Genomic DNA, 13,367 nt, shown 5'->3' with positions numbered 1-13,367 from the left:
AATGAATAGATTTTATAATTCTCACATGAAAATTAAAGCTGCATTTGCAGTAAGGAGGGAGTATTTTCTTGGCCTCTTGGCCTCTAAAAGTTACAGTGGCTGCCAGGACACAGCACACCACAGGGAAGAAAGATTTAAATCTTCCCATGTCCTAGGGCTTTTAATATTCATAGTAAGGAATATTGTATAACTGTACACTTTGAACTTTTGTCCCCAGTGCATTGTAAAGTGGGCATGTTCTATTCCTCTTCCATTTTGCTGGAGATCTTAACATTTCCCTGTGATACAAGCCCAGTTCATTGGATTTCTTACACTATTCTAACTTCAACAAACCATAACTCTAGCTATGCTTTATTAAAATAATACTAATTCTCTAACCATACCCATTCTAACTATATCTGAAGAAGCTTTAGCAGCCATATATCAGAAAATATGAAGAAGTTTCAGTACCATTCTTTTAGTTTCTGAACTAGCAAACTGCTAAAAAGCCATGGTTTTTAATGGTTTACAACCACATCAGTACCTTCTCATTCACCCTACAGGCATTGCAGGTGATATTCCAAACCACGACACAGATCATGACCTGCAGAAAATCATTAAATGTGAAGTCAGTCTACTGTCTCTTTCTGACTGCTACACATTTCATGGGTTCCCATTAGAATATACTGTTCAGGAAATAACATTTTTCTGGAAAGAAACATCTACCACAGCTGTAAGCAGCATCAATTGACTGTCAATTAAGTGTTTGTTAATTTAATTGGTTATCTCAGTCTCATGCACATTTAACACAAAATGCTATCTCATATTTAGGACAGAATGAAGTTTTCCAACAGGAGAACTTCATAGGTGTATCATCTAATACTTTGTGGTCAGCAGCCCCATCCAGAGGGGTTTAGTTCCCTGCTGGCTGCTCTAGGGGGTGGTAAGCCATGAGCTAAATTGGGAACGTGAAGTCCAAAGTAGGCAAGAGACAAGCAAAGGGACACCTCCACTCTCTGCCATGCCTTTTGACAGAGCAGGCACTTGTCTTTTTGTGCTCCTTTTACCCTCTGGATACAGACAAGTCTGTGGCCTTTGCTGGTCTCTTGGCAGCACAGCATTGGAGTGCTTTGGGTGAGGATCCTGCCTCAGTGATTCTGATTTGGGCAGGCAGAGCTGTCGAGACAACTGAGCTTTATTCCCCAAAGAAAGCCTTCACATATCAGAAATACAAGCCTAAAAGATAGCTTTGCAGTGAGTCACCTTTCTGTTGTGAAGATGTGAAATCATTGTCTGCGACATGATTTGTTGGATTTCTATTCCTATATGCCAGGTATTTTTACAAGTTTATGGCACTTTCTAACAATTACAACTGAAATTTTAAGTCTCTTCTTCAGCTTCCTTATTCTTCTGGCAGAAATTTTGATTGTATGCTAACATGTAGTATTCTGTAATCACTTCAGGAGTAAATCTCTAGCTTTCTTCCCAATGTACAGTCATTTATGGACCATTACCATGATTCACAGATCATACATGCGCTCACCATTTGTGGAAGAACAGTGACGGGGGTTAATTTTGAGGAGAGCAACTGTATTTTATGATCTGATGCCTGCTTACCCTGGACTGAAATGTCTTGAAGATTGGCATGCAGGAGTAATTACAAAGGTGTATTCCTTGCTGAGACAACACTACATTCGGTTTCTGCGCATACAGTATGCAAATGAAACCCACCAGGCACATTCTTCTCAAACAGGGGTTTCACGTTCCCGAAGGAAATGCAAACCTGACTTCAGTTGTCCTTCTGTATACCCTAGTAGTAAAATTGCAAGCCAGTAGGTTGGCAAACCAGGCCTGTCAAATCCTGACTATGGGATGACTAGAGCAAGTAATTCCAGGTTTACCATGGAATGGACAACCACAGGAGATTAGGATGGTGGTTTAAAGCATCATTGAGGGAGGGCTTGTTTTAGTGTAAGCATTTGGATAATGAATATACTGAGAGGCCCATGGGGGAAGTGGGCAGGTTGAAGCACTACACTGCTACAGGCAGTTGAGTACGCTTGGCAGTAACAGCCCTGCTAGAAGAGAATAGCAAGTTTGGGTGGGTTTTTTTTAATTTGTGCATCTTATGGAAGCATTTTTTCAAGTCTAAGTTGAGGTTAAAGCCTTAGATGTGAATTGCATTGAGGCAACTGTCTTTTCTTCCCCTGCTTCTCTGACATGAACACAAAAGTGATTTCTGATATGCCTCCTCTTTGTACTTGGCACTGTAGGTAAGCTCTAAAACACATAATGGCATAGTTAAACCTTCACTGTCTGTTTGGGAGTTAACCTGTTCTTTTTATTTCTGGTTTCTGCTCTGTTCCTCTACTAAATTGCCAATTCAACTCTAAGATATTGCTTAAATCTCTGAAAAGTGGTGTTTATTCTTAAGAAATCAGCACAGCAGGAGTATTGGTGTGATGGCATATCTGTGAGCAGCAGACTTTATAGCTCTTTGATTATTTCCAAATCCTTTATTTTACAAATGTTTGACATCATACATGATTTTCCATTTGAAATAAAACCTTTGCTGTGAAAACAATTTGTTCAACAGCAAAATCATAGATCTTTGGAGACTCCCTGAGTAAAAGTATCAAAGAAAACAGCTGTCTAATATGAAAAATAACATTGTCCTGAATCTCCTTCAGATGCTTGTAACTTTGTTTTTTATAGAAATGCACCCAAAAATTAAGAGGCTAGATCAGTATCACTGCTTTTTTTTTTTTTTTTTTAATATTATTTCAGATGGCTAAACAGAATTAACATGCTTGCTGCTGGCTATGCGGAAAGAGAAAGGATCAAACAAGAGCAAGGTAAAGTGTTGTCATTTTGGTTTCTTCTGTCACTTCTTATCACAAGTTCATCTGTTCTTTTTTCCCTGCTGTGTATCAGGCCTTATTCTTGTCATCTGAAAGCAATTCATATATGGGTGTTACTGTTGTTGCTTTGCAGAATTCCTATTCTCTTGGGGGTTTTGATTAGCTCCTTCAGATTCTGGCCCACAGACACTGAATTGTTTCTGAGAAGGCCGCAGAAGGTAGCTAAAAGCAGCAAACATACTGCCACTAAGCTCCAGTACATGGTACCAAGGAGTCTGTGTCCCCTGTCAGAAGAAATCTAAGAATCTGACAACTAAAAAAAATTTTTAAACATTGCATTTGGTGTTTGAATTCACAAGGGGCAGGAATGTATGAAATTGGTCTCAGGAACAAAACTATTCTTCTGAAGCCTGTTGACATAGTTGGATTTCCCCTAAAGACTTTATTTGTAAGGCCATTTAATTTTTGTGATTTCTGCTGGTTTTGCTATATTGAGGTGTGTGCTAAAGCCCTGTTGGCATTTCATTTGGAGCTGCAAGTTTGCAGTATTTTATATCTGTTTATTTTTAATGTTTATTTTTAATGTCTAATATTTCACGGATTTGAAAAAGAGGCATATATAAAATAATGAGTTGCTTTTCTTTAGTTTGCTGCAATAGAAATCTTGTTTGCAGACAGGAAAAAGAAAGGGTCAGTCCTTAATTGTGTTGGGGAAGTTGTTTCCTAGAATTGCCAGTGACATGGATCCACAGATGTGTTTCTATCCAACCAGCTGTTTTGGCAAACAGCTGGGTATTGAATCCATGCTCTTCTTTACACATGTACCTGGCAGCAGGCACCAAAAACTCTGGCGGTCATGATGATCCAGAGCTTATCCAGATACCTGTCTGCCTGCTCCCCACTGAGTCAAAACCTCACTTTTTAATTCTGTGGTTCTGCAGTTTTCATCAGTATGGTTCTGTCTTTTGGCACTTCAGCAGCAACATATTTAATTCAGTCTATACTTTACAAAGACTATATTTATAACCATTTTTCAGGGAGAGTTTGTGTTCAGAAGGCTATCACCAGGCTTCAGAATTTGCCACATGGTGTCCTCCTTGCCCTCCAAAGTCATGGTTCTGTACCAACCTTTGTGACAACAGCCTTAGCCCTGAATTTCTGGTCTGATACCGTGAGGAGGAAGATGCACATGGTCTGTCTCTCTGCAGTGTGTTGCTGCGGTGCTGTTTTCCTGGGAGACAGTGTGCAAAAAAATCTCCTTTCCCCAGTGAGAAGCAAGGGTGACTTCATCGGCCAGGTAGAAACATCAAGAGAGTAGGATATTCTGAAGTGGTAGAAGATTAAAAGACAATATCAGAAAGCTATGTCTGCCTTGATTCATACCCTGATTGTCTCATTGGGGTTGAAGAACGGTGGCTTACAGCATACTGCTGTAATTTAGTGGTAGCAGCGTGCGTGGGAAGGTTTTTGGGTGATCTGTCGTTCTTGCACATAACTAGCTTGTACCTGCTGTTGCCTCATATCTAATCATGTTTTCCAGTAAGTGCAGCTGCTTATCCTGAGAGTGTTGCCTACACCCTGTTTTAGTTTGGTATGGTCCATGGCACGTCATGTCATTCATAACACCAGGCGCTCTGCATTCACACAGCCCAGGATAGCAACACCATGCTCACAGTTCCTCTAGTCAAGTTCTCAGTCCCTCACCAGACTTCAAAATCAGTTTGGAAATCTGTACTCCCCAGGCAGCACTACAGTAACCAGTTTGGAGGGACCTGTATACCATCTGTCACTGCTTGAAGAGGCTGTGAACAAACTCTGAATCTTGGAGTCCTCTAGGAAATCCTCTGTTTTAGCATTCAAAGCCAAATTCAACTTTTATTGACGGCAGGTTGGCACTGGAATTACAATAACATGTGGGACAGTAAGGAAGAAGGTGTATGAGCAATTATGCTAATACTGTCCAAGTGCACAATTCTAGACATGATATACCTTTCAAAATACAGATGGATGTGGAGAACTATTTTTGTTACTAAGTAATCACTGAGTAATAAAATAGCAGATGATCTAGGTCCTAGACATTAGATCATGTGCATTCAGGCCTCATGATACCTATTATTAAAATGTCTCCCTATTGAAGATAATCAGTGAGACCCCACTTACTATGGAAGTTATGTGCCAGGCATTATATGCCAGGCACAGATGGAGCTCTTTACTACCACTATGTAACATCATTCACTTAAATTGATTTATCATATACAGGTAGGTAAAACTATATCCTCTTTGTGTTGCTTTATTGTGTTCAATGTGGGAATCAGTATCACATTCCCTTCTCGATGCTGTACAGTGTTTTTATGCCTCTGGTGATTATCCTTGGCTTCCAGCACAAGGGCTATTAAACATCTCAGTAGTGTCCCTAATTAGCAGAGGCATCAAGTTAGCAAAGTAAAACCTCTCTATCACTTCAAGCATTTTTGCAATTATAAGAATTGTGAAGCTGGAATTTTCTATATTCAGTAACTGTACCAATTGTTATCTACATATTTGATTTTACAAAAGGTCTTTTATTTCTGTTCAGTTCAGCCCTTTGCAGGAAAACTTTATAATACCTCTGAAACAATTCAACAGTAGTTGTCAAACCTGTTTCAATTAAGAGTTGAATGGTTCTGAATCTAAAGTGCATAAATATATTTCAAGTGCTTCAGATATGCACGAATCACCAAACTGTGGGTGTACTGCTGAATAAAATGTCACATTCTGTACAGAACAGTTTTATAAAAATACCATCAACTTTCCATATTAAATACAGTGAATGGTAACAATATGGCAAGGGACTTCCTTGGATGGAGAAGTTATGTACTTTCCAGTCATATAAAATCGGAGAAAAAAACACTAGCTCATATAAATAGAAAATATTTAATTGGCAAATGGCTGGTCAGTTTTAGTTTATAATCAATATATGCAGTCTATTGCTCATTCAGAAGGATTTCAAGATGTCTAATGCATTGAGCTTGTCTGTCACTGAATTGGACAAAATCTGCAGACAGAAATACAGCAACTGTTTGATAGCATTATACACATTTTAGATAGACTCTAATGAGTGCCAAAAGCAGAACATTTTTAAAAATTGGTTGGAGGGTATTTTCACACACTTCATCTGGAAGTTGACCTCTGTGACTGCAGAGTTTTTCTAGACAAGATGTAGGTTGCCAACAGAATTCCCTGTCTAAGGTGTGCAAAAGCCTGAATATAAAATGTTTTATTGTGTGTGGATTTGACAGCAAGAACGTCTTTGTATTTTTAGCCAAAAATAGAACTTGCACGGAGGCTGCTAAATTTTAACTTTGAGAATAAACAGTTGAGCTTCAAGTCTGCAGAAGTGTCACCAAGTGATGGAGTTCTGACAGGCCTCTCACCACACGTCGTGCCATTAGGCTTTGCTGTAATAGGAAAAAACATGCTTATATGCCACTATTTTCAGGTGTTTTGAGTTGCTGGAAACAAGTTTTCTTAAAACTAGGAGTGATTTTTAAAAAGTTTTCACTGATTTAGTCTTTCATTCACCAAAAGAGATGAAACTGTTTGGAATTTTTTGTTTCATAGTCATGAAAACTTTATTTCTGCTATTTATTTATTATACCATTTAAAAAAAAATCTCTCACCTATAAGCTTGCAGGAGGCAAATCAAGAGACTCAGAGTTAAAACAGAGTTGTTAACTGCTTGGAAAAATTAAAAAGATAGATAAGGCTGTCCCCACCATTACTACAGTCTAAAAATATACAAACTTTTAGGGACAGTTGTTTCAAGATGGTGTCTCATAAATGTGAGTTTTTGTTTTAAGTGTTGAGTAAAATTAGGTACAGTAGATCATTAATCATTCAATGCAATAATCATCATAGTAACAAAAAAATCATTAAAACCAAAATTGTGTCAGCTTGTTTTTTTGGTTTAGATCATTTAATGAAGCAGCAATCAATCCTCTTCTCCTAAGTCATGCAGTTCATTGAACCCTTACTAGGTGAAGTGAAAATTGCCTGTGATTAGTCTGTGAATAGTTTGAACTAAAGTGTCCTGTTGTGCAATGATTTCCCAAATACTAGAAGGTAATACAGTCCAGACAAAGTGACAGCAGAAATGTTTACCTAAGTGTTACAATGTGTAGAAATGTTCCCCTTCTTGAGCTGAGTTGGCAGTTAAGTAGTTTTCTTTTCTAAGGAATATTAAAGTCCAGTGTCCATTTAGTTAGATGCTGTTCTGCTTCAGAAACATTTGCAGCAGATTAAGTATAAATTTCCTTGTGGTACTTTTTTCCATGTGTTTTCCCATTTGACCAAGCTACCGAACATATGAAATGGGCTTGGCCAAGACTTGATTTCCTGATAAAATAAAACCTCATATCCCATTAAACTTAGCCCATAAGATCTGCATCCTTTGTACTTTCTCGTCCATCTTTTGAAACTCTGCACTTAAATGTCATTGTCATATTTTTCCTTACCGTATCACCTTTATGTTCTTTCATGGATAACAGGGCAGCAGCTGTTTTATGAAGCAGATAAATGATATAAAGTTTTTCTGTCTTATCTTAAGTGCAGCTGTTTGTTACTAGAAATTGAATTGAAAAGCTTGGGTAACTGGTAGCATACAATGGAGAAAATGGGTAGAAGAATATCACTGATTATTCATGTGTGCAATCTCTACTTGTTTGATTTGCCAGTTGCTATTAATTACATTTGTTAATGTTATTTGCAGTCAGCAACACTTTAGCAAGTTACATTTTTCATCTTTTCTGTTTGAAAACTACTTGCAGTATTTTCCAGCCAATATATATCCAATCACAATTATTTTTATAACTGTGTAATTATCAGATTGATACTTGCATCAGGAGTATTCTGTACACTCCATTTATAAGGAGTGTAGAAGAATTAAATTTGTGTCTCATTTGCAGGTTGGTGTTTAATATCTCTGCAGTGGGGCATTAGACTTAGTATACCCTGTAATGTTTTGAATTTTCACTCTTCAGATTAAAATAATTCCAAATTACAGCAGCTAACGTTTACAGAGTCAGCATTCACTAGTATTTAATACAGTAATACCAAAGATGGAGTTTCCAGTTGCTTTTGTGAACGCAAGTCTCTGATACACAAACGTATCAAAATGTGTTGGTAGTTTTTGATCTGATCTGTATATAACTTGTAGATTATTGGAGTGAGAGTGATAAGGAGGAAGCTGACACTCCATCAACACCCAAACAAGACAGCCCACCACCCCCGTATGACACATACCCGCGGCCTCCTTCGGTAAGTCACCTGCAACTGTCTACAGGAATGACTACATAAATTGTCACTTTTACCTGCTCTCCTGTTTAAAAGCATGTGCATACGCACATTAGGGCACTCTCTGGTGTATTTTTTGAGTCAGTACTTGACTTAAGGCAGTTGTTAAGTAACATACATCACTAACGTCAACACCTGTCATTGCTGTTTTCACTGGTTTGTGGAGAACATGGATTTATAATCCCACTTGCTGTACAAAATAGATTGTTACAGAATTCTTCTTCCTGTTCTTCATTCATGATGGACCCCTACTCATCCATGCAATTCCTCACCGCCCCCTTTTCAACGACTTTGACAAAATGTTGTTACCTCAGTAACAACACAGACTCTTCTTCCAAGGCTCCAACAGTTGTGCTGTGAAGCTTTGCAGTAAGAAATTACACTTGAATTTCCGGAGAAATGCCAACATAAAAATGTTCTGTCTTATATCACAAACAGTGATGCCAGTTGTTCTGTTGCTGTGAAAAAGTAGGTTTCTCTATCAATTAGAACAAAAGGGATCTGGTTTTTATTATCTTCTTGAAGCAGTTGTTGGTATAAAACCAGAGTATGGCCTTCTAACTTATTCTGCACTGGCAATTTTAATTTTCATGTTTGTATACTCACACAGTGTTAACTAATGCATCTTACTTGAATATAGTTTTTTTAATGCAAACATTTGGAATGAAAGTTTGGAAAAGTCTGGGGAAAGAGAGTGTTCATGATGTTTAATTTGAATGCAATACTTTATCCTCCAGAACCATAGATCTGAAGCAGTGCAAACATGTTTCCAAAGAAATTTTTAGCAAGATAGAATGACAACAGGTATTTGGATGGCATTTTTAAGATTTTTAATGGACCAGGCACATCTCTTATATATCTTCCATAGTGCCGTATTCTGCAAAATTTTTTGCAAATAATTGTGTTGGCTTATTTTGTAGACTAAGAGACATAAGGATACTTATTATGAATAAGTATCACTATTTGACCTATAGATGTGACAGATATGGGCATGCCTTAAAGTTAGGATCAGATCAGGTTAATCAGGTAAATTCATGACTTCTTTACTGAACTGGGTGCCATCAGTAACAATGAAAAGTATGTAATTATTACTAGAAGTAGTTCTTGCTCTACAGTGATCTGAAGATTGCTCTATTGCTGTCATTGTAGATGAGCTGCGCAAGCCCTTATGTGGAGCCAAAACACAGCCGACTGTCATCCACGGAGACCTCCCAGTCGCAGTCATCGCACGAGGAGTTTCGCCCAGAGGTGGCAGGGAGTGCCACCGACTCGCCAGTGCGCAAGACAGCGAGCCAGCGGCGCTCCTGGCAGGACCTCATAGAGACACCGCTGACAAGCTCAGGACTCCACTACCTGCAGACGCTGCCGCTGGAGGACTCTGTGTTCTCTGAGGCGGCCGTGGTCTCCCCCGAGCACCGGCGGCAGTCGACCTTGCCCACCCAGAAGTGCCACCTGCAAGACCACTACGGCCCCTTCCCCCTCGTGGAGGGTGAGCGGATGCAAGTGCTGAATGGGAATGGGGGAAAGCCCCGAAGTTTCACTCTGCCTCGGGATAGCGGCTTCAACCACTGCTGCCAGAGCCTTTCCGTCGGTGCCACTGATCACCACGAAGAAGCACAGCAGAAGGAAGTGGAGGAGGAGGAGGAGGAGGAGGAGGAAGGCAAAGCAGCAGAAGAAAACCAGGAAGATAAAAGTAAGTATGGGATATTTCTGTGGCTTTTCCATAGTCCTGTTTGTGTAACACAGAGATTGTTTTTCCTTTTTCCTATCAAAAAACCCCAACAGTCTTTAAAATCCCCCATGTTTTACCAAGTCTCCTTGTCACTCCCTTGATCTGCCTTATGTATAAGGCTCAATAATCAGAGTGCTGCATGACCTCTCATGATCATCAGACACTTCCCTGTAGGCTGGTCACCAGTCACCTCCTACTAGTAATTCTTAGTTATAAATGGATTTTGCTTCCATGATTTCTTCACACTTGCACAGTGTCCTCCCCCGCTGACATATGTATGTCTCAGGACATATTTAGTAAGATTTCCAGCCAACCCATCTGAGTTGAAAAAAAACCTAGGTAAATCCTGGAGTGCAGGGTCAGGCTGTGGTTGTGTAGTATCCAGGTGGCCAGGTCATAAGACAGCCCAGAAGCTGTAAGAAGTTGAAAAAGAAGGTGTATTTTCCCCAGTTCCTCACCTTTTGATTTATAGAGAGAGAAGTTCAAAAAACATTTCAAGCAAACAAAAAAATTAATGGAGAACAACTATGTGACCAGCAGGGCTTAAAAATGATCATAATGCTGAGTAATTGTATTCTTACATGACACATTAACTCCATAGATATTAGTGCTACTTGTCAAAAATAATCCAAATAAACAGGGATTGGAGAAGGTCCCTGCTCCTCCTGAACATGTAAACACATTTCTGTGTCTGTTTCGTGCTCTGTCCTTCACTGTCATTTATGGAGCTTCTCTGCTTATGTTGCTAGCAAGGTTGAGTTCACACCCAGGTTGTAGGGTCAGTCAACAAAGCCTGCATTCAAGAATTGTGGGGTTATGCTGCGATTAAGTTACCTGAAGTGGCAAGAAAGGCACGATGATCCCTGAAGCTCTCAAAGGGTCTGTGCTCTCTGCTTCCTTCAGATTCATTTTTTTCACTGCAGTAAAAGATTATAAAAATGGTGAAGAGATAGGAAAGTGTAATGAAAGCTTTGGATAATTAACTACCTACCTAAGTTAATTCATTAAGGTTAGCACCTTTGTTGAGTGATAAAATTCATGTGGACATTATTTAGTCTACTTGAGAGAGATCAACAGTTTTTCATTGCCCTTACACCTTATTCAATAGGTTCTAAACATCTCAAATTCTTGACTTTGAGAAAACAGTTATTTCTTTTGCAGATATTAAATTTGATGCCATTAAAAGTTAAAAAAGGCATGATTTCAGTTGCACTTATACATGACACTTTCCAAAAAACTCATACATTTATTAGGGTAATATTAGACTCTTACTGAGTGTGAAATGAAGCTGTCTAATTAACAGGGTTAAATTTCATCAACCATGCAGCATGTTTTATCCTATTTTTAGCCTTCAATTTTGGTTTTCAAATGGGCTTTTACTGATGGCAATATAAAATTTTTTTTTTTTAAATTCCTCACTGTCAATGAGAAGGGTCAAGGAGACTTCCCACAGGAATCCTGTGCTGTGTGGACATTACTCAGATATACTGTTGCAGAGCCTAAGTTGTTAGGTGTTTTAAATCTCATTTTTAATGCTTTTTTGTTCCTGATTGTAACCTTTTATAGCATATAATACTCATAAAGGGCTAGTGCTTGATTTAATGGGCCAGAACTTGCGGTCTTCTCCATCTTTGTATACCAGTTTCCACAAAGGGTGAAAAAAGTTTAATTTTTGAAGTGGTCTCCCTGTATACATATATTTTTCTTTCAGTGAGGAGGTTTTCTTGGTTGAAGCTTTAACAGGAGATTGGTTTTGTGACATTAATGACCCGCTAGACAAGGAAAGTACTCATAGTGAATTACTGACCATGAAATTATAAAACCAGAAAGAAAATACTGTTTAGTCTGTTGAAAGTTTAAGTGTTGAATTGCTTGTTGCTATGGCTGCAATGTTCTGTTTGCAGTGCTGGCTTTTTCCAGTGCCCTTACCAGTAAAAGGCAGGAGGGATTTCATGCAAGTAGTGTTCTTAAGTGCAAAATCCAGTTTCTGAGCTGAAAGATGTGCTTATAACTGCAAAGTCCACTAACAGAATGGGTGCCCTTGTGCATACTACATCATTGCCCCTCTCATCTCCATTGCTCTGGGAAAACAAAACATTACAACTGGCTGAAGAAGAGGAATCCTTCCCCTTTTAGAAATGTTTTAACCTCACCTTGAACTTTCCCTGACGTGGTATCAGATGAACCTTTTAAATGTATTTATTTGCGCATTTGTGATCCTGACATAGTTCTGAGCTCTTGGATGATTATATGTGTTCTTGTGTGTACATGTATGTGTTTTAAAGCTTAATCATTGCTATTGCTTTTTGTGCGGGACAAGGAATATAGTTGTTGCTGTACAAGTCAAATGTCACTGCCAAAAGTTTGTTTTCTCAGCTTTTTGTTTTTACATTTCCACTTTTGAAACCTCCTGAGTTTAAATCAAATAGTAAAATGCAGTCCTGTTTCTTCCAACTTCATTTGCAAAATTATTTTCGAATAACCACACCACAAATCAGGAGCTCCATGTTTTTTTCAGATGCAGTCCCCAGCTGCTATAATTTAACATAGTTCTATTGACTTTCTACTAAAGCTACACTGATTTGAAACAACTAAGATCTGCTCTCTGTTAATCAATACTTTATGCCTTAAATAGATATTGCAAGACTTAGTTATTGACACTGCAAATAGTTCCAGGTAACATCTCTGCTGTAATGCTTAGAATATATCATGGTAAACTGAAAATATGGGTTGTCCTTTCCTATGTTTATCCGTTAGGACCTGCCTTTGTTGTGTGTTCAGTTGCTCCTTTTTGTCTCATTAGAACACATTAGCATTGCACTGCTAATCTTTAATGGATTGTTTTATTTCCCTAATTAAAATTACTCGTGTAAATCATTTAGATGTTCCATATTGACACCGTCCTGTAATGGTCTCTTGCTTTGTAATCAAAGAGGATTCTCTTGTGAGATATTTGTCTTTGTCCGTGTGTTTGCTCCTGAGGCTACAAAAATGGCAAGCAACATTCAGACTGTGGCACCAAGCATCCCCCTTGCTGTGTTGTTCAGAGGCTGCCTGCACACAGAGAGCAGGTCAATGGCTGTAGCACAGTGTGTTGCATTTCTGTGATTCAGTTGTGAAGGACAAGTCGGGCCTTTTCAGTTTTGCCTTCTGCTAGTGGGAGGTAATAGAAGGAGACAGCTGTGCATCATGGCACTGTCACCCCCTTCTCCTCTGTCCCCCTGCAGTATGTGCTCTCTGTGTTTTGACAGATTTTGCCACTTAATGCCAAAGAACAGTTCTGGGATCTTCCTGGGAGACTATTTCTGGGGTTTTGTCCCAGGAAAGCTTGCTTCGTTTTTTGCTTTATTATTTGAAAGTATTTTTGGTGGTGGTTCCTTCAATTTCAAAGACTTATTTCGTTTGTGGAACAGTAACAGGAGTTACTAAGGGTTCAGCATTTAAGAGAAGCAGGCACTAGCTCT

At 38.9% G+C, this 13,367-nt stretch overlaps 1 protein-coding gene across 10 annotated transcripts in view; it reads left to right on the top strand.

Moving 5' to 3' along the window:
• Positions 1-13,367, top strand: part of CNKSR2 (connector enhancer of kinase suppressor of Ras 2) — a 223,420-nt gene that overhangs the window by 169,939 nt on the left and 40,114 nt on the right. For all 10 annotated transcript variants that reach the window (XM_074906110.1, XM_074906092.1, XM_074906062.1 and 7 more), the window contains 3 exons: positions 2,767-2,834; positions 8,035-8,135; positions 9,321-9,864. In XM_074906110.1, coding sequence (XP_074762211.1) covers positions 2,767-2,834; positions 8,035-8,135; positions 9,321-9,864 — 713 coding nt within the window. The remainder of the gene's footprint in view (positions 1-2,766; positions 2,835-8,034; positions 8,136-9,320; positions 9,865-13,367) is intronic.

This window comes from Athene noctua, chromosome 1, assembly GCF_965140245.1.
Source record: "Athene noctua chromosome 1, bAthNoc1.hap1.1, whole genome shotgun sequence".
Lineage (NCBI taxonomy): Eukaryota > Metazoa > Chordata > Aves > Strigiformes > Strigidae > Athene > Athene noctua.
Note: the sequence above shows the minus strand (reverse complement) of the source record. Positions and strands in the feature narration are given on the sequence as shown.